Genomic DNA, 22,415 nt, shown 5'->3' with positions numbered 1-22,415 from the left:
TTGAATGGCTTCACATCTAAATGCTTCCGCGGCTCAACCGTCGTTATGTGGGGGCTATGTCCAAATGTGAACCAATATAGCCCATCTTCGAGCTTGATCTTAAGCTGCAGGCAAAAGACAAAATTCGTGATTACAGCAGATGAACATATGTAAATACACATAGATTTCATATACATACATATACTTTATAGGATCTGAAAAGGATAATTTCCCTAAGTCATAAACCAAAATTCGGACTTAATATACCACCCCACCACCCTCCATATCGTGGTGGATGGAACACAAAAAAAAACTTGTGTTATTTTTTTTTATTTTTGCGAAACATTTTGTTCTGATAAGCCTGCCAAGAAGTTTATAAGCCATGTTCGAATTGCCACTATTCGTCAGTTGGCAGCAGAATCTCGATCGGGACAGAATAATCGAAATGAAGGCAATTGTTCTATTCGCATTAGTAATCGTACAGATAATAACCGACAATGTGGCGGACGGCAAATTCGTTGCCTCCACAGCCCGAAACACCACCACCCACACTAAAGAACAGAACGTAAATAAATTCCAAATATTTAAAAGATTTTGTTTATTGACAATGACAATTTCAGAATACCAATGACTTAGTTCAAAAAATTGATGCCCTCTTGGCGGAGACGAAGGAGATAACTCAGAAGTAAGTATTTGGAATCGAAGTGATAAAAAAAGTGAAGAAAATTTAAAAACATCTTGATTTTTGTTCCCTGTCTTTATTCCAGAATTGATGATTTAACCAAAAGGTAAGGCAGTCACCCCATGATAAAATTTGATGGGACTCGAAGGGTATTTGGGAGATCACTAAATAATTTCAATGATAAAGAAAACTAAATATCCAATCCTTAACACGATTTGAATATTCTATATCAAAATATTATTCGCCTATTAATGATCACATTTGTTCTATTTCCAGGCAAGAGGAACTGGAAGGGAACATGGCAAAAATAGTGGAGCAACAAATGTCATCGATGAATGTCACCCTGAAGGAGAAGTATGTATGAAACTATTTTGAGAGATCAATGTTTTTTATGGGCTTACAGTAACTAGGCTTATGACTTTTCCTGCTTCAAGAAATATTTTCACAAAATTACAGCCATGCTAAAATCCAGCCAAAGACTTCAAAATATCGATCGATCGATCGATAGTCTTATAACGGAAAAATGAACTCCCCACCAAAAATTATTAATAGGGGTAGTCCCCATATAACCCCCTTTTTATACCCTTCACCACACTGTGGTACAGGGTATTATGTCTTTGTGCATATGTTTGTAACAGGCAAAAGGAAACGAGATAGACACATGGTTTCCTTTAAGAATTTGCATAGAATCACATTCTGAGTCGAATCGAGTAGATGTTAAATTGTAAACAAAATACAGGTCGCATTTATCCAGATTTACATATTTTTGTCCGATTCATATAGATGTTAAATCAAACTGACATAGATTGACGAATGACATGCGAATGGATTGATTGAAGTCTGTTCACCGATCACATTTTCAATTATCATTCGCTGTCAAGAGTCTGCATCATTTCGGAGTTGTCTGCTAATCGAAGTTTGTTTTCAATATTTTTTTATACTCTTCACTACACTGTGGTACAGGGTATTATGTCTTTGTGCATATGTTTGTAACAGGCAAAAGGAAACGAGATAGACACATGGTTCCTTTTGAGAATATGCATAGAATCACTTTCTAAGTCGATTTATGCATGTCCGTCCGTCCGTCCGTCTGTCTGTCTATCCATGTTAAATTGTAAACAAAGCACAGGTCGCATTTATGATCCGAATTGGATGAAATTTGACATAGGTCACTTATTCGGCCCAAGGACGAACCCTATTGAAATTGGGAAAAATCGGTTCAGATTTAGATATAGCTCTCATATATATATATATATATTTAACCGATTTAATGTAAACGGTCTCTACATATCTTTCGATTTGCACAAAATTTGGTACAGCCTTATCATTTAGGTCTATATTGATGTCTGCCAAGTTTCGTGAAAATCGGTCCAGATTTAGATATAGCTCCCATATATAGTTTCCTCCGATTTCATGTAAATGATGCACCAAAGTCCCTATATATTTTCGATTTGCACGAAATTTGGCATATCGTACTGAATTGAGCCTAGAATGATGTCTGCCAAGTTTCGTGAAAATCGGTCCAGATTTCTATATAGCTCCTATATATAATTTCGTCCGATTTCATGTAAATGGTGCACCAAAGTCGATATATATCTTTCGATTTGCACGAAATTTGGCATAACGTACTGAATTGAGCCTTGTTTCGTGAAAATTGGTCCAGATTTAAATATAGCTCCCTTTTATTATAGATTGATTTTAAGTAATTGACGCACTAAGGAACCAATAGGCTGATAGGAACAAAACGTTCTGAAATTAGTATAACCTAACCTGTGATAAGTTTGTTTGAAATCGCTTAATATTTGGATAGAGCTTCCATATATATTTTCGCCCGATTCCAAGTAAATTGGGCATTAAACTCCTCATGTTAGTCAGATTAACATCAAATTTTGCACAACTTACAAAATTGAGCATAGATTTACGTAGTTGCGTTTTGTTATATTTGTTTGAAGTCGATTTACATACGTTATGGATAGATCTAGGTAGATTCACATTTAGATAAATATCACATATTTTATTTCAACCAATTTCATGTTAATAGTCCTGTTTAATATACCCATAGTGGTGAAGGGTATCATATAGTCGGCCCCGTCCGACTTTACTACTTTCCTTACTGTTTTTTTTTTCTAGAGACAACCTTGAGATTTTGCGAAATTGGACAACAATTGCCAGACGCATGGACGGCTCTGTTAATTTTTACCGAGGTTGGAATGAATATAAATTTGGTTTCGGCAATCCACCTCACGGCGAATTCTTTATTGGCCTAAAGAGATTGCATGAATTGACGACAGCCGTTCCAAACATCGAACTTAAAGTGATTTTAAGAGATTGGAAGGGTGAAGAACGTTACGCTCACTATGATGGCTTTCGAGTTGGAAATGAAACCGAGAAATATAAACTCAAGGCACTAGGCAAATACAGTGGCACTGCTGGTGATTCCTTGTCATCTCACAAAGGTGTGAAGTTTTCTACCTTCGATGAGGATAATGATAAAAATGGTGCTGATTGTGCCAAGTCTCGGAGTGGTGCTTGGTGGTTTTATAATTGTTCGTACAGGTATAGCAATCATTTTCAATTACATATTATTTTTTGTTTTGTTTTTCAATTTATTTTCCTAATTTTTCTTTGCAGTCATCTATTTGGACCATATAGAAAAGGAAAGAATATAAATTCAGTTGGCATTGATTGGTATCATTGGAAATATACTCATGATTATTCATTTAAATATGCCGAAATGCTCATTAGAGCAAAACGGGCATAATTATATATTTTTTAATGTTTCTAATATTGAATATTGAAAATAAATAAAAATATGACAATTTATTTTGACTTTCTCAGTCTGCTTGCAAAAAATAACAACAATATTTCCATTTTTTGTTTATTTTATAAGAAAGGATGAATTTATTCATCAACATTTTGATACTATCAAAGTAATTACAGCGGGGTATAATGCACTTCTGTCCAAGGGGGTTTACCAAATTCAGATCCAAATTTGTTACAGGTTTGTTTTAGATTGAGGAAGCCAAATAATGAAATTCACCTATGGAATTCAGGTATTTTAAAAAAAAATTTTGAGGTAAGTATACTTAAAAGAAATGTAAAAAATTAAAAACTTACTTTGTTTATTGATATCAAAAAAATTGAAGAAATTGGCCATGTTTGAAAATCTTGATTACATTTTGTAAAATAATATATGTATATAAATTAATGGGTCTTGGAAATATATTGAAACCCATGTAAAAACTTCGTTTAGTTCGGTCAGGCTGAACATTTTATACTCTACACAATATGCCTTAAATCGGTTGGGATCTTATGTTAAAGCAGAGACCTATATTGCCTAATTTCGGTATAAATATATGAAAGCCGTCAGGAATCCTTTGTTACAAATTACAGCCATGTCGGTGGGGGGAAATCCAGCCAAAGCCTTCAAAATATCGAAAATGAATCGGTACCGTTATATGGGAGCTATACCAGAACGTGGAATGATATTGATTTTTTATTGATGGGAAGATTTGAAACCCCATTAGAAGCTGAAATAAACAAATTAGAGCCAATTGCATTGAAAAATACACCCACAATGCGGAATAAAGGGGGATGTACCATTATATGGATATACTTTCCGAAATCATGAGTCGTTACTGATAATTTTTTGATGGTTGACAACTCAAAAATCATCAAAAAAATATAAAATTACAGCCAATTTGGTTGAAAAAATGTGCTAAAACCCTTCAAAATACCGAACATTTGGGGTACCCTTATATGGGGGCTATACTAAAAATTTAATCAATTTTGATATTTTTTGGTAGGAAGATGTATTGCCCAATGAGAACCCTAAATATTAAATTGCTGCTGTTTAGGTGGAAAAACGTGACCAAAAAATCCCCAAAATACCGAATATTTGGGAATACCCTTTTATGGGGCCAATTCTAAAAATCGCATCAATTTTGATCATTTTTGGTAGGAAGATGTATTACTCAATGAGAACCCAAAATACCAAATAACAGCTGTTTCGGTTGAAAAACGTGTCCAAGCTCCGCAAAATACCGAATATATTTATTTTTTTGGTACCCTTATATGGGGGATACCCCGAAACATTAGCCTATATTGATAATTTTTGGTTGAAAAAATTTTCTTTCAAATGAGAATCGAAAATATAAAGATCCCCAAAATACCGAATAATGAGAGGTGCCGCTCTGTAGGGAGTGGACCCTTGAATCACACACCTAATACCAAAAATGTATAGATCACAAAAATTACTGCCCCGCTTTATTGAGAATTGTCTAAAAAAGGAAATCTTGGAAAAAAAGTCCCAAAAAGTCCCCTTTCATGATGGGCTAGAGGGTTAATGTGTTCCACAAAAATATTAAGCCTAATGTTAGTAGAAATATCGCCGAACACACCTTATACCTGAAATGTACACAACAAAAGAATTTCCCTGAAGATTCATTGATAATTGATAAAGAAGTCCCAATAGATCCCCCTAAATGAAACGCTACAGGGTTAATTATGTCGACACAAATATTCACCATAATGTTAGTAATAATATTGCGGAACACACCCAATACCCAAAATTAATAGATCACAACAATTCATGCCTTCTTTATATGAGAATTGAAAAAAAATGTAAATCTGGAAAGAAGCCACAAAAGGTCTCCATTAAATGAAGTGCTAGAGAGTTAATATGTTCAACATAAATATTCCCCAAAATGTCATAGAAAATATTGTCGAACACACCTTATACCTAAAATGTACACAACAAAAGAATTTCCCTGAAGATTCATTGATAATTGAACAAAAAGTGAGCAAAAAAGAGGAAACTAGTTTAAAGAAGTCCCAAAAGATACCCTTAAATGAAACGCTACAGGATTAATTATGTCCACAAAAATATTCCCCATAATGTTAGTAATAATATTGCGGAACACATCTTATACCTAAAATTTACACAACAAAAGAGTTCCCTTTGAAGATTCATTGATAATTGAAGAACAAGCAATCAACAGGGGAAATATTTTAAAGAAGTTCCGAAACGGTCGCCTTAATTGAAACGCTAGAGGGTTAATTAGTTGGGCAAAAATATTCTCCATAATGTTGTTAGAAATATTGCCGAACACACCTAATACCGAAAATGTATAGATCAAACCAATGAAGAGAAACAAAACAAAAATGACTGGACCTTGAGAATTTTTAAAATTTAAAGTCATTCTTAATTGTGGCCGATGTTGTAGTTGTTGATGTTGTTGTGCATCGATAAGAACCAATGCATAAATTCTGAGATTCCAAAAAAGCCAACAACAACTGTTGTACAACACATAAATATTTATAGAAGAAAATATTTTCCCAGTTCAAAATTCGTATTCCATAATAATACGGGTTGGTCAGCCATCAATGGGCAGCTGCAATTCGACCGAAGAGTCTTGTTTTCGCACTCCCATGGATGGATGATAAACCAATGGAGTAAACAAATATTTTTATGCCCTCCCCTACAACATGGAGTGTATATTAAATTTCTCATTCCATTTGCCAACACCTTGATGTAATTATTTCCGATCCTATCCTAAGTATACATATATATTCCTGATCAAAATAGAATTCCATGTGGATTTAGTCATGTGCGTCTGTTCAAATCTCGATGGAGCCGGATCAATATTTAAGATAGAGCTTTGATATTTTGCACATATATTGCTACTGGTCGTATGATGTTTGGTATTGGAAATGCGATATATCAGATCATATTTTGGTATAGCCCCCATATAACAGGACCTCCCACAATATTCGTGTTTTTTTTTTGAGGCTTTTGGGTACGTTTTTCAGCTGTAATTTGATATTTTGGGTAGAAAATCTTCCAACAAAGCCTATTTTATTATTGATCCACTTTTTAGGATGGCCTTCAAAGAGCGGTATCCCCGATATTCGGTATTTTGAAACGTTTTTGGGCACATTTTTTAATAGAATTGGTTCTTAATTGATATTCTCAAGTAGCAAGCAAAATCTCCCCCACCAATTCTTAACAAAATGAGCTGCAATTTGGAATATCTTCCCGCTAAAAATTATCATAATTGGGTTTCTTCTTAGAGTAACCCACCCTCTACATAACACTGCTTCGCAAATTTCAATATTTTGGGGAGTGTGAGCAGGAGTTTCAACCCAATTGTCGGTAATTTTATATTTTGAATGATCTTCGAAGAAAAAAATCTTCCTACCAAAAATTCTCAATATTATCGGAAGTTTCCGGGTAGCCCCCATACAATGGTACCCTACATTTTTCGGTGTTTTGTCGGGGGGGATTGGACTGTAATTGACTGTAATTGGATTTTTCAGCTTCTCATGGGGTGTCACATCTCACTACCGAAAATTGTAAATGTTGGTTTAGTTTTTGGTCCCGCCCATTATTGGGTATTTTGAAGGCTTGGGCTGCATTTTCACATCGCTGTGGTTGCAATTTGGTACCAAAAGGTTCTTGAAGGTCTATAATTTGACATGGCCCCACATATACTGGTAGATCTCCTTTTGTCGTAGTTTTGAAGGTTTTAAATGCATTTTTTTCATCGAAGTGGCAATAATTTGCCACTGGAGGAGGGATATTGAAGGGTAAAACAAAAATGGGAATAAGAATTTTATACATTATAGGGTCTACAACGGATCCTTCGAGGTTGTTGCAAACGGAATAACAAATTGAAACATTACCGTTTGGTGGAGGGAATACAAATAAAAAAAAACAGTAAGGAAAGTAGTAAAGTCGGACGGGGCCGACTATATGATACCCTTCACCACTATGGGTATATTAAACAGGACCATTAACATGAAATTGGATGAAATAATATATATGATATTTATCTAAATGTGAATCTACCTAGATCTATCCATAAACATGTCATTCGTTTGTTACAATGGGACAAAGATATGTAAATCGACTTCAAACAAATATTAATAGGTCATACTTCTAGAAAACGCAACTACGTAATTCTATGCTCAATTTTGTACGTTGTGCAAACTTTGATGTCAATCTGACTAACATGAGGAGTGTGATGCCCAATTTACTTGAAATCGGGCGAAAATATATATGGAAGCTCTATCCAAATATTAAGCGATTTCAAACAAACTTGTCACAGGTTAGGTTATACTAATTTTAGAACGTTTTGTTCCTATCAGCCTATTGGTTTCTTGGTTCGTCACTTAAAATCAATCTATAATAAAAGGGAGCTATATCTAAATCTGGACCGATTTTCACGAAACTTTACAGACATCATTCTAGGCTCAATTCAGTACGTTATGCCAAATTTCGTGCAAATCGAAAGATATATAGGGACTTTGGGGCACCATTTACATGAAATCGGACGAAACTATATATGGGAGCTATATATAAATCTGGACCGATTTTCTCGAAACTTGGCAGACATCATTCTAGGCTCAATTCAATACGTTATGCCAAATTTCGTGCAAATCGGAAGATATATAGGGACTTTGGGGCACCATTTACGTGAAATCGGACGAAACTATATATGGGAGCTATATCTCAATCTGGACCGATTTTCTCGAAACTTGGCAGACATCACTCTAGGCTTAATTCAATACGTTATGCCAAATTTCGTGCAAATCGAAAGATATATAGGGACTTTGGGGCACCATTTACATGAAATCGGACGAAACTATATATGGGAGCTATATCTAAATCTTGACCGATTTTCACGAAACTTGGCATACATCATTCTAGACCTAAATGATTAGGCTGTACCAAATTTCGTGCAAATCGATGGATATATAGGGACCGTTTACATTAAATCGGTTAAATATATATATGGGAGCTATATCTAAATCTGAACCGATTTTTCCCAATTTCAATAGGGTTCGTCCTTGGGCCAAACAAATGAGCTGTGCCAAATTTCATCCAATTCGGATCATAAATGCGACCTGTACTTTGTTTACAATTTAACATGGACAGACAGACAGACGGACGGACGGACGGACATGCATAAATCGACTTAGAAAGTGATTCTATGCATATTCTCAAAAGGAACCATGGGTCTATCTCGATTATTTTTGCCTGTTACAAACATATGCACAAAGACATAATACCCTGTACCACAGTGTGGTGAAGGGTATAAAAACACTAAGGAAAGTAGTAAAGTCGGACTGGGCCGATTATATTCACCACTTTGGGTATATTCTAGATATGTCTCCTAACAGATGTCGCCATTTCGAAGGAACAATGACATGAAATTGAACAAACAGGAATATGTGATCTTTATGCCTTTCTAGTTCGAATTAGAGCAAACTTGATACACGCTATTCGGTAGGCCACACTCTTCAAAATTTAATCTCAATCAGGCACCCGTTCGAAATCTATTTCTGAAAGCTGTGTCTGCATCTGCAACAGTTGCAACAACAAGCAATAACGTCATTCTAGCCTCAAGCTGATACGTTGTGCAAAATTTTGTGTCACTCGGTGCACAATTTATCTAAAATCCAAACGAAAATATGTATGGGAGCTATATATAAATCTGAACCTATTTTCACGAAATTTAGCACACATCATTCTATACACAATTCAGTACGCTGTGCCAAATTTCCTGAAAATCGAAAGATATATAGGGACTTTGCTGCACCATTTTTCTTAAATCGAACCAACATATATATGGGAGCTATATCCAAATCTGAACCGATTTTCACGAAACTTAACAGACATCATTCTACTCTCTATTCAGTACGCTATGCCAAATTTCGAAAGATATATAGGCACTTTGGTACACCATATACCTTATATCGGACGAAAATATATATAGGAGCCAAGGACGTAAGCCGTATTTCATTTGGTGCGGCCCGATTTCGATTTTGTTAGTTTTGTGTTATCAGTATTTACTACAGATTTATGCACAGATAAAGGTACGTGGGCTTTGTAATTGATTTTTCAGCTACTTTTTTACCCGACGTGGGTTAGAAAACCATCTTTCAGCTGATGCTGTGGTTAAAATTTGTAGCCATATATTTATATTTGAAAATAGATTTTCGTCACATACTACAATCGAATCAAGTGGCTTAGATGCGATTAGTTCGTGGATCTTTCGCTTTCCACATAGTGATTCACACACATCCACTTTCAGATATTTTTCATAAAATTGTTTGGCAATAAAATTTTATAATTACATATCGATAATGTTGGAACTATTTTTTTTAATTTTCCACAAATCTGCTTCTTATATTTACATTAAATTTCCTCAAACATGGTACAAATAATGTAATTCTATACAATATTCGGAGTTCGAACTCATTAGATTTGACCTGAAACTTTTACTTCTTAGAAATGCATTCAAATGAAATCTTTTCTCATTTTCCCACATTTCTTCCCATGATTCTACTATCTCTTCTATATTTGTAGGCAATCATTCTGCTTAATCTATCGTGTGTTTCACAATGTGTATGTAGTCCTTTGAATGATTTATTCGCTTCTCCAAAATATTCTACATAAAGTAGCAGGACTTTTTGGTTTTTCTAATGAATGAGAAAATTTCAAAATTTTTAAAAAAATACACCTCAGTCGTATTTAAACTTAATTTAAACGGCAGCTGAAGAACAATGAATGTATACCGCAGAAGTGAATTTGGATTAAATAATGGTCTGCACTCCATTATAATTACTGGACATGTTAGATGCGCCGTCATATCCTTGACCTCTCAAAAATGTTGCATCCAAACCCAAACTGATTACTGTGTTTATTATGACGTTCGAAAATTCCTTTCCTGTTAATTCTTCTAATTCTACGTAGCAAGGGAAACAGGCTTTGACTTTTTGAGATACCTTGTCAAAAATCGTATACATTTATAGTTTCATCCGCTAAAACCGAACACTTTCACTTCTTCAACAATCTACTTCTGGATGTATTCTCCACTTAGTTCTATTAACTTGTTCTGTATTCTGGGACTCAGGTATGTTGAATTTGTTGGATGTACCCTCCAAACGTTTTCTAAGTTTATATCTAACGACAGTATTCAGGAGACTTTACGTTTCTTCAAGGCCGATGTTCTCCCTTTCACACAATAAAATTCTCTCAATGGCAACTTTAATTGTGTGCGTTTGTTCTTTCAATATATCTGAAGTTTGTTTGTCCGTAACAAGTTCTATACGTTATGAAACATCTTTCGTTCATTCTCGATATAAAGTCCCGAATCCTTATCACCGCATCTTTGTGGTATTCCTTTTTTTGTTTCGTGGTCGGTGAAGCATTCAAGAGCATCTTTCCAATTTGTAAGAGGCTGCGACAGAGGTAATTTTGGGACTTGGTGGTGGCCTCTTCCGCACCCTCCTTTATTTGAAAATATGATGCCGAATTATGTTTTTTTGCAAAATAGTCAGACTGAATACCAGTTTGTTGTTTTTATATAAAAAACCAACTATTTATTAGTGGGGAATGGATTGTCCGCCGAGGGGTTAAGGCAGGGAAGACTATAGTTTCGAATCACGCCACTGATCCTCATTAGTTTTTTGTTGGGATATTCTCCCCAAAAGCTATTTATTGCTTCTTTACAAAAAGCCTTTCATACCCGAATGTCTCTTGTGCCTTTAAAAAAAAACAACACCTTTTGCTAAATCTGAATATGCGATATAAGAAACCCCTGGGAGAATTTGGGTTGGGTATAATTAAAATGAAAAACATCTCAATTCGAACACTTTTGCACACACAGGAATCAAAATTTTTTTTTCATCCGATTTAATGTAAATGGTGTCCAAAAGTACCTATTTATCTTTTGATTTGCACGAAATTTGGCACTGCGATCTGAATTAAGTCTAGAATGTTGATTCATAAAAATCGGTTCATATTTAGATATAGCTCCCATATATATTTTCATCCAGTTTAATGTAAATGCTGTACCTTCGATTTGCTCGATATTTGGCATAGCGCACTGAATTGAGTCTATAATGATGTCTGCCAAGTTTCGTGAAAATCGGTTAAGATTTCGATATAGCTCCCATATATATTTTCATCCGATTTAATGTAAATGGCGCCCAAAAGTCCCAATTTATCTTTTGATTTACATGAAATTTGGCATAGCGCACTGAATTGAGTCTAGAATGATGTGTGCCAAGTTTCGTGAAAATCGGTTAAGATTTCGATATAGCTCCCATATATATTTTCGTCCGATTTAATGTAAATGGCGCCCAAAATTCCCTATTTATCTTTCGATTTGCATGAAATTTGGCATAGCGCACTGAATTAAGTCTATAATGATGTGTGCTAAGTTTCATAAAAATCGGTTCATATGCAGATATAGCTCCCAAATATATTTTCGTCCGATTTTCTATAAATAGTGTATCAAACTCCTAACGCTTGTCCGATTGACACGATCTTTTGCACAACGTATCAAATTGAGACTAGGATGGCTTTATTGCGTTTTGTTGAAATTTGTTGCAGATTCAAACATAGCTTCCATATATATTTTCGACCTATCAAATAATCAACGGCTGTCTGGTGGAGATTAAATTTCGAACGGTGCAGCATACCACATAGCTTGTGTCAAGTTTGCTATAAATCGATTTCCAATATTTAGCATAGGTTGATGTTAGTCGGTTCACGTATATGAAGAGATCACATATTTATGTTCGTTCCACTTGTCATATGTCAATGTTCCTTCGAAAAGGAGACGTCTGTTAGGATACATATGACGAATATATTCAAAGTGTTGAAGGGTAGCATATAGTCGCTCCCGTCCGATTTTACAACTTTCCTCACTGGTTTTTGTTCAGTTTAAAATAATACTTCTCTTATAGTTTTATAGTAATTAGTAATACAAACGTTTTTTTTCGGCTTCAAAAGCCTGCTGATACAGGTGATGATATGACTCGTGGATTCCAATGTTGTTAAGCAATGCCGCGTTCGTCTCACTCCAACGGGGATTTTGGCCCCAATTTTTTAAGACATGGACAGCCTCTTCTTCCATTATCAGGCGAATGGAATGGGTGATGTGTTGAACAAAACTTTGCATCATCCATTATCATTACAAAGCCTAGATCAAATTCCGCTCTAGTAAGGGTCAGTTTTTTTTTTAAATTGTAAATTTTATTAAATTGTAGCAAATCGAATAACCGATTTGATCAATATTAAATCTGAAAACTCTTTGATAAAAACATACCTTGCAAAAAAAAAACAGAGAATAATAAAACCTGTGTGCAATTCCGACCACCCCAAACCCTAGGCTGAGGGTATATATCTGATGGCAACACCGACTGACATTATTTTTACTTGTTTTTGTATATAATACCGTTTTGAATAAATCGTAACTTCGTTCATTGTTGTTGGTTTTTAATTTTCGATGGTAATAATGTATGATATTCTGTTTAAGTTGTAATCAATTATTGGAATATTCGAATGACCTCGAATGTTCAAATGTCTTTTTATTGAATTTGGTTTTATAATATATGGCCGTTTTATAAATGCAGTCAATTGTCTATTTGTTGAATTGAATTTATATAATCATGTCAGCGATAATTTCGATTATTTCACTGCATATTATTAGTTCTTATCAATTTCATTCATTGTTGTAAACTTTCGTTTATTAAAATGCAAATTTGCAATTTTTTTTTTTTTTTTTTGAAAACACATCGTAACATTAAGTGGGTTCACGTTATAGACTGTGTCAGTAAAGTAAATTGAAACGTAATTTCTTTAATTTTTATTTAACAAAAAATTTTTTTTATTTATTTTAAAATGTTTTTAACTTATTGCTTTAAAATCCAAAATTGATCTGATATTTTTTTGATATTTTTTTTTCAATATAATTTCTTACAACAACAACATTAAAGGTAATGGATTATTAAAAAAGAGAGATGATAACAATACTAAATTTTATTGGGCTTAAAAAAATTCTCGACTCGAATCTAGTCTTGAAAAATATTTTTAAAAAATTCTCCCCTTTCGAAGCGCATTACAAAATATTTGAAAAAAAAAATCCATACCTTCCGGGAGCCTTAAAATATATTTTTTAAAATAATCCCCGCCATTGATGGAGCCTCGAAAACATATTTTTAGAAAATATACCCCTTTTTGGAACATTGAAAGCTATTAAAAAAAATCCACACCATCGTTGGAGCCGTGAAAAAATATATTTTTTTTTAAATCGAAGCATTTTGTGGGGCCTTGAAAAAAAAAACATTAAAAATCCAAGCCTTTATTGGAGCTTTGAAAAAAAAATTTAAAACATCGACAAATTTCTTTTTTTTATTAATTTCTCTTTCGAGATGAGCTACATGATCGGAGTTGCAATGAAAAGGAAAGCCAGAGAGATACTACATTCCCACCACAATGCGACGCGTTTCGCCGTTGGTTAAGCGGCTCGTCAGGCATATTGGGCAATGTGGCTTACAAATGTCTTTACTTGATAAGGTGTATTTATGTCGACTATTGTTACGAAATTGCATCTACGAATTAAATTCAACCGTGTCAAGGTTCGGACATTTGGCATCACACCAGAACATTCCTTTACAGAGCTGATTTTTCTTGTAGTGACGGACTTTTTTTTCATACAGACTACAATATTTTTCTTCAATGGTATGCAACTGCATATTGTGGAACCTTAGGAAGATAAGGAGGTGGCTTTGAATGCTAAGGCGCTGGACATCAACAGATGCCATGGGAACCAGGGTTCAAATCCCAACCGGGCTCAAGCTGAATTTTTTGGATTTTTGTTTTTATGCCTTTTTAGGGCGAAGGATCATTCATGTAAATGTTTTTTTATTAATTTCTCTTTGGAGATGAGCTACATGATCGGAGTTGCAATGAAAAGGAAAGCCGGAGAGATACTACATTCCCACCACTATGCGACAATAATAAATTTTATTGGGCTTAAAAAAAATTCTCGGCTCGAATCTAGTCTTGAAAAATATTTTTAAAAAATTCTCGCCTTTGGAAACGCATTAAAAAATATTTGAAAAAAAAAATCCATACCTTGTGGGAGCCTTAAAATATATTTTTTGAAATAATCCCCGCATTTGATGGAGCCTTGAAAACATATTTTTAAAAAATATACCCCTTTTGGAAACATTGAAACCTATTTTAAAAAATCCGCACCATCGTTGGAGCCATGAAAAAAAATATTTCTTAAAAATCGAAGCATTATTTGGAGCCTTAAAAAAACATTAAAATTCCAAGCATAGAAAATTTTTTTGAAGCCTTGAAAAATAATTTTTAAAAAAATCCAAGCCTTTGTGGAAGCCTTCAAATATTATTTTAAAAAAAAATCACGCCTATGTTGGGACATAGAAAAAACTATTTAAAAAAGCACGCATTTGTTGGAGACTAGAAATCTTTAATTTTTTTTGTGGGCCATTAAAAAATATTTTTAAAATATGCACGCCATTGCAAGGGCATTATGAAAAATATTTTTAAAAATATCCGAATCTTCATGGGAGCTTTGAAGAAAAAATATTTTTTTTTTTTTTTAAATCAATGCCATTTTTTGAGTGCTCAAAAATTGTTTTAAAAAAATACACCTTTGTTGGAGCTTTGAAAGCATTTTAAAAAACAACACGCCTTGTTGGGGTTTACGGTGAATATTTCCCGGTGTTGCAAAGGGAGAAACGAAAGCCACCGTTCTATGGTGGAGGGGACACAAAACAAATTTGCGTTGTTTTTATTTTTGCGGAATATTTGTTTCTGATAAGCCTGCCTCGAAGTCAACATGTAATGTTCGCAATGTCGCCACTCATCAGTTTGCATTAGAACCTCGATCGGAATAGATTAATCAAAATGAAAATCAAAGTTATTCTTTTATTCGTAGTAATAATATTACAAATAATAATGGGAAATAAGGCAGACGACAATGTCGTTGCCTCCACCGTCAGTACCATAGTTGTGGAAGACACCACTACCACTACCATATCCGGCGACATGAGTATCCTCATCAAGAACGACACCACAACGGCCACCAATGACGACACAGCCATCCACGAAAACACCACTATCATCTCCGACGACGACACCACTACCACTGAAGAATATTATGTAATTATAATTCCAGAATCTAGAATTAGAAATATTTCAATACAATTTACAATCAACATTTTAGAATCCCTACGAAGACGAATATCAACTGTTTCTGTGGAAGAATTTATTTCTAAAGGTGAATGATCTATTGGTGGAGACGAAGAACATGAACAGAGAAACGAAGGAAATGTACAACGAAACGAAGGAAATGCACAGCGAAATGAATAAACTAAACACCAATCTGTTGGATGTGACTCAGAAGTTAGTATTTGGAACTGAAAATTAAGTGAATTAAATTTTAAATGATCTTGATTTTAATCCCCTATTTTATTTCAGAATTGATAATTTGACCAAAAGGTAAGATACTCTACCCCACGATAAACTTTCTTAGGACACTAAGGGTGTTCCAAAAATCGAACCACATCCACCCATCCTATCCTCAAAAAATTCCAACTATAAAGAAACCAAAATATCCAATCCTTAAAATGACTTGAGTATTCAATATCGAAATTTTATTCGAATATGTTGACGATTAATCACATTTGTCTTATTTACAGACAAGAGGAACTGGAAGGGAACGTGGCAAAAATAGTGGAGCAAATATCATCGATGAATGTCACCTTGATGGAGAGGTATGTATAAAAGTATTTACAGAGACCAGTGTATATTAAATGTGTCACTCCGTTTGCATCATCTCGAAATATTGATCGGAGATCCAAATAGATTATATGCATCCATGATCAGATTAACTGTATGTCGTCTCATCATGAAGATGGCCCGCTGGTGACATGAGAAGACACCCAGTATTCTAGCAGGTTCTGGTGGAGGGGACACAAAAAAACATTTGCGTTGTTTTTATTTTTGTGGAATATTTGTTTCTGAAAAGCCTGCCATGAAGTCAACATGTAATGTTCGCAATGTCACCACCCATCATATTGCATTAGAACCTCGATCGGGATACAATATTCAATATCAAAATTTTATTCGAATGTGTAGCCGATTAATCACATTTGTTTTATTTCCAGGCAAGAGGAACTGGAAGGGAATGTGGCAAAAATAGTGGAGCAAATGTCATCGATGAATGTCACCTTGATGGAGAGGTATGTATAAAAGTGTTTACAGAGACCAGTGTATATTAAATGTGTCACTCCGATTGCATCACCTCGAAATATTGCTCGGAGATCCAAATAGATTATATATATATATATATCCATGATCAGATTAAATGTATGTCGTCTCATCATGAAGATGGCCTGGTGGTGACATGAGAAGACACCCAGTATTCTGGCAGGTCTGATTATTGAAATGAAAGCCTCCGTTCTATGGTGGAGGGGACACAAAAAAAATTTGCGTTGTTTTTATTTTTGTGGAATATTTGTTTCTGATAAGCCTGCCACGAAGTCAACATGTAATGTTCGCAATGTCACCACCCATCAGTTTGCATTAGAACCTCGATCGGGATAGAATATTCAATATCAAAATTTTATTCGAATATGTTGACGATTAATCACATTTGTTTTATTTCCAGGCAAGGGGAATTGGAAGGGAACGTGGCAAAAATAGTGGGGCAACAAATGTCATCGATGAATGTCACCTTGATGGAGAGGTATGTATGAAACTATTTTAAGAGACCAATATACTTTAAGGGTTTAGGGGCAATAGGTGTATGACTATTTTACTATTCAGGCTTGAAGAACCATTTATACAATATTACAGCCAAAGCGATGCTAAAATGCAGCCAAAGACTTCAAAATATTGAAAAGTGTTCGGTAGCCTTATCTGGAAGCAGTATCAGAAAATGAAGTGGCATTTAATTTTTGTTTTTGCAAAATAGTCAGGCTGAATCCAAGTTTGTTGTTTTTATAGAAAAGCAACTATTTATTAGTGGGGAATGTATGGCATTGTCCGCCGATTTAATCATTTTTTGCAGGAAGTGGATATATATATATATATATATATATACCTAAGGGGGTCTCAGGTGAATATTTCGAGCTAATTACAAATAACCAGAAGCTAGATAGTCTTCTTCGATTATAAAAATTCGAATAGTGTTGGCAAAATAGTGGTGTTGCTAACTAAGACTCTGACTTGCATCCGATCTTAGTTAGACACTTTTTCTGGGATTCCTTGTGGTACTTATGGTAAATAAATTTTGATTAGAACTTGACTCTGGAAGATAGCCAAAATTTCTACCTTTTCCAAGAGTGAGTTAAAGCGGATATATTCTGAAACGGTTGTATGCCACTTACGATCGGAGACTTTGCAGGGCATGGCAACAAATTATATATCTCACCTGGAAAACTGGCATAACTGTGCTCTAGAGAAAATTTATTTACACAAATGGCGCCCAACATGCTATTTGTCATTGATGACGCAAAACAAAAAATAATATCACGCCTGTAGAACCAACATCAAATATTTTAAGCTATTAGAGACATGAAAATATCTTTGCTGCAGAGAAATACAAATCCTTAAAATGCTGATTTATACAAATGGTGCCCAACATGACCAACTATTTTTATACCCTTCGCCACACTGTGGTACATGGTATTATGTCTTTACGCATATGTTTGTAACAGGTAAAATGAAACGGTATAGACCCATGGTTTCTTTTGAGAATATGCATATAATCAGTTTCTGATTCGATTTATGCATGTGCGTCCGTCTTTGCATGTTAAATTGTAAACTGAATACAGGTCGCATTTCTAATTCGATTTAGATGAAATTTGGCACAACTCACTTATTTGGCCCAATGATGAGCCCTATTGAAATTGGGAAAAATCGGTTTAGATATAGGTCACATATATATTTTCGTCCAATTCTAAGTAAACTGGACACTAAAGACCCATAGTTTGTCCGACTGGCACACAATTTGCACAATGTACTGAAGATAATATAAATTAATCTGTGGCACGTTTCGATGAAATCGGTTCAGATTTAGAAAGAGCTTTTGTCGGATTTTAGATAAATGATGCACCAAATTCTTAGTATTGGTCCGATTGATACGAAATTTATCACCACCAAAAATTCTTGAATAAATGAGTTTTCTCTCTTTTTTATTTTATTTCAGACTTGATGATTTAACCCAAAGGTACGTGATATATGCGATATGGGAGATACATCAAACTAAACGATTTCTCAAGAGGGAACTAACTCAATTTTCAACGTCCATTAAATTCCTTTTTTTATTTCGCAGGCAACAGGATCACGAAAAGGATATAAAACCATTAGTGGAGTACATGTCCTGGGTTAACAGAGACCACATGTATGTATGAAACAATTTACAACAAATCAAGCAGGAATCAATCGGCTATGCCGACCCATGTAAATCCTGTATGTCGCGTAGATACTCGTATTGTTATACTCATCTTTGGATACATCCAAGTTTAATTTCATTCATTTTTACCGATTCTATTCGCATACATTTCACCACGCTGAGCGGAACTGGGTATTATGTCTATGCACCTATTTTTGTAACAGGCAAAAGGTAACGACTAGGAGCCATGGTTACCTTTGAGGATATATACAGAGAATAGTTTTTGAGTAGATTTACGTATGTTCGTCCGTCTGTCCGCACGTAGTATTTGATGCTATCTATTACGAATGGCAAAGAAATGATTATTTTGACTAGAACTTGGCTCTGGAAGATTGCCAAAGGATCTCGCTTTTCCAAAAGGTAGTTAAAGGGGAAATATTCAGAAACTAGCATATGCCCGCAACTTCGTTAGCAAATGTAGGAAATATTTAAAAATTTATTAACATATTATATCGTAAATTAAATTTGAGTACCATTTAGTACCAAATTTAATGATTCGAGCTCTAAAGGTTCATCCAAATCCCATTTTTCCATTTAGCACACATTATTTCTATAAGTACCCCCATCAACCATCTAACTAAACTTCCTGCATACCCTGATCCTACACCCCCACACTGATACTAAATTCAAGTTTTAGGATTCCAACTCTATCGGTTAACCCACAATTCAAACTGTACTAAATAGTAGTACAAATTTCCAAATCTTCCTACATACCCCAATCCTGCACTTCTACAGTGTTCATAAATCAAAATTTCAGTAATCCAACTCTATCGCTTCACCCACAATTTCAACTGTACCAAATTTAATACACTTAGTACAAATTTCTAAAACTTCCTACATACCCCAACCCTACACCCCCACAGTGATCCCAAATCCAAGTTTCGGGATTCCAACTCTTTCGGTTCACTCACAATTCAAATTGTACCAAATTTAGTACACAGTAGTAAACATTTTTAAAACTTCCTACATATCTCAATCTTACACCTCAACAGTGATCCTGACTTCAAATTTCATGATTCTAGCTCTATTGGTTCACCTAAAATTCAAATTGTACCAAATTTAGTACCATTTAGTACCCATAAGTATTATTTTCTTATACTGAATCCTCACCCCAATCCCACACCCCTACAGTGATCCTGACTCCAAATTTCATTGTTCCCGCTCCATATGATCACCCAAATCCAAACTGCACCGATTATAGTACGATTTAGTACTTTTCGTACAAATAAGAAACAAATTTTCAAAACTACGTTCATATCCCAATGCTACATTCCGACGGTAATTTTAATTTTAAATTCCAGGATTCCAGCTCCATTTGTACCACCAACTAAAAATTGTACCAATTATGGTCCCATATAGTACTTTTCTTATATATGAGTACACTATTTCAAAACCACCCCTTTAAATCGATCCTACTTCTCAACTTTAATTCGCATTCAAAACTTCATGTTTTGAGCTCAATCCCTTCACATGCTACGAAATTGTATCTAATTTAGTATATTTTCGTACTTTTCGGATAGTAATAGTTCGAATTTCCAATCACCCTTTGGTACATCTATCCTACACTCCACGTACGACCACCAATCGAAATTTCAGAGTTCTAGCTCTACCGGTTCGCCAAATACAAATGGTATCACATTTTGTACTATTTAGTACTTTTCGTATAGTTCTAGTACGAATTTCCAAAAACCCAGCCTTACCTGTCACATTTGGACCAAGAGTGACTCTCACCCAAAATTTCAAGATTCTAGCTTCAGAAGTTTCGTCTGGGCGCTGGTGAATCGTTAAGTCTGTCAGTAAGTCAATCACTTCTTCACTCTTCACTCTTTTATTAGTATCGATTTCCCTTTGGTCCAACTGACGCCAAAGTCCCTATATATCTTTCGATTTGCAAGAAATTTGGCACTGGGTACTGAATTAGGTCCAGAATGATATTTGCTAAGATTCGTGAAAATCGGTTCCGATTTAGATATAGCTCCCATATATATTTTCGTCCAATTTAATGTAAATTGGTGCACACAAAGTTTCGCCCACCGGCACACAAGTTTGTACAATGTACAGAAGTTACTATAATTGAGTGTTTTGTACGTTGAAGCCTTTTCTGACAACCTCTTTTATACATTTGTTCGCTGAGGACATTGTGGTTTTCAGAAATGTTGTGGTTTTTCTGTATTTGTATTAAGACTTGATGCTGTTCTGCATGTTCATGGGGATTTACGTGCCTTTGAAATGCAGCATATCGAATAGTGTGTGTGTCAAGTTTTCCTCAAATCCGTCCAGATTCACATAATTTTGTCCGATTCATATAGATGTTAAATCAAACTGACATAGATTGACGAATGACATGCGAATGGATTGATTTAAATCGGTTCTCCGATCACATTTTCAATTATCATTTGCTGTCAAGAGTCTGCATCATATCGGAGTTGCCTACTAACGTTTTGTTTTCAATATTTTTTCTAGAGAAAACATTGAGACTTTGCGAAATTGGACAACAATTGCCAGACGCATGGACGGCTCTGTCGATTTTTACCGTGGTTGGAATGAATATAAAGTTGGTTTCGGTAATCCACCTCACGGCGAATTCTTTATTGGCCTAGAAAGATTGCATGAATTGACGACAGCCGTTCCAAAAATCGAACTTAAAGTGATTTTAAGAGATTGGCAAGGTGAGGAACGTTATGCCCTCTATGATGGCTTCCAAATTGGAAATGCAGCCGAGAAATATCGACTCAAGGAACTAGGAAAATACAATGGCACTGCTGGTGATTCCTTGGCACCTCACAAAGGTATGAAGTTTTCTACCTTCGATGAGGATAATGATAATAGTGGTAATTGTGCCAAGTCTTGGAAAGGGGCATGGTGGTTTGATAGTTGTTTCAAGAGGTATAACAATCATTTTCGATTACATATTATTTTTTGTTTTGTTTTACAATTTATTTTCGTAATTTTTCGTTGCAGTCATTTATTTGGAAAATATGAAAATGAGAAGGTAGCAGCATGGCAGGGCATGCAATGGTATCATTGGAAAAATACTGAATATTATTCATTTAAATACGCCGAAATGCTCATTAGAGCAAAACCGGCATAATTATATATTTTTATAATGTTTCTAATATTGAATATTGAAAATAAATATACATATGTCAATTTTTTCAGACTTTCTCAGTCTGCTTGCAAAAAAAATATTTCCACTTTTCTTTTATTTTCTAAGAAAGGATGAATTTCTTCAAGAATATTTTGATGCCATCAAAGTAATTACAACGGGGTATAATGCACTTCTGTCCAAGGGGTTTTACCAAATTCAGATCCAAATTCTTGCAGTTTTGTTTTAGATTGGGGAAGTCAAAGAATGAAAATCACCTATGGAATTCAGGTATTTTCAAAAAGAGTTGAGGTAAGTATACTTAAAAGAAATGTAAAAAATAAAAAAATTCCATTGCCTATTGATATCAAAAAAATTAAAG

General features: G+C 34.7%; 2 protein-coding genes across 2 annotated transcripts; both read left to right on the top strand.

The window, feature by feature from the left end:
* Nucleotides 1–424: 424 nt before the first annotated feature.
* LOC133336050 (ficolin-1-like) lies at nucleotides 425–3,422 on the top strand. Its single transcript, XM_061544345.1, has 6 exons — nucleotides 425–544; nucleotides 600–664; nucleotides 747–767; nucleotides 938–1,015; nucleotides 2,792–3,217; nucleotides 3,293–3,422. The coding sequence occupies exons 1-6, from the start codon at nucleotides 425–427 to the stop codon at nucleotides 3,420–3,422; spliced, it is 840 nt and encodes a 279-aa protein (XP_061400329.1).
* A 12,024-nt stretch (nucleotides 3,423–15,446) lies between these two features.
* LOC133336049 (angiopoietin-related protein 7-like) lies at nucleotides 15,447–22,039 on the top strand. Its single transcript, XM_061544344.1, has 10 exons — nucleotides 15,447–15,650; nucleotides 15,715–15,893; nucleotides 15,969–15,989; nucleotides 16,190–16,264; nucleotides 16,658–16,732; nucleotides 17,161–17,238; nucleotides 18,703–18,723; nucleotides 18,829–18,897; nucleotides 21,412–21,834; nucleotides 21,910–22,039. The coding sequence occupies exons 1-10, from the start codon at nucleotides 15,447–15,449 to the stop codon at nucleotides 22,037–22,039; spliced, it is 1,275 nt and encodes a 424-aa protein (XP_061400328.1).
* Nucleotides 22,040–22,415: the final 376 nt, after the last annotated feature.

Source organism: Musca vetustissima, unplaced genomic scaffold, assembly GCF_032173495.1.
Source record: "Musca vetustissima isolate MV318-11 ecotype Yass unplaced genomic scaffold, APGP_CSIRO_Mvet_v1 utg40101, whole genome shotgun sequence".
In the NCBI taxonomy this organism is placed as follows: Eukaryota; Metazoa; Arthropoda; class Insecta; order Diptera; family Muscidae; genus Musca; species Musca vetustissima.
This window is presented reverse-complemented; position numbering and strand designations above follow the sequence as displayed.

Coding starts and splice junctions, on each gene's coding strand:
- LOC133336049 (XM_061544344.1), top strand. CDS start 15,447: ATGGGAAATAAGGCAGACGACAATGTCGTTGCCTCCACCGTCAGTACC. Junction 16,265..16,657: donor AATGTCACCTTGATGGAGAG/GTATGTATAAAA, acceptor TTTTATTTCCAG/GCAAGAGGAACTGGAAGGGA. Junction 16,733..17,160: donor AATGTCACCTTGATGGAGAG/GTATGTATAAAA, acceptor TTTTATTTCCAG/GCAAGGGGAATTGGAAGGGA.
- LOC133336050 (XM_061544345.1), top strand. CDS start 425: ATGAAGGCAATTGTTCTATTCGCATTAGTAATCGTACAGATAATAACC. Junction 545..599: donor CCCACACTAAAGAACAGAAC/GTAAATAAATTC, acceptor TGACAATTTCAG/AATACCAATGACTTAGTTCA. Junction 1,016..2,791: donor AATGTCACCCTGAAGGAGAA/GTATGTATGAAA, acceptor TTTTTTTTCTAG/AGACAACCTTGAGATTTTGC.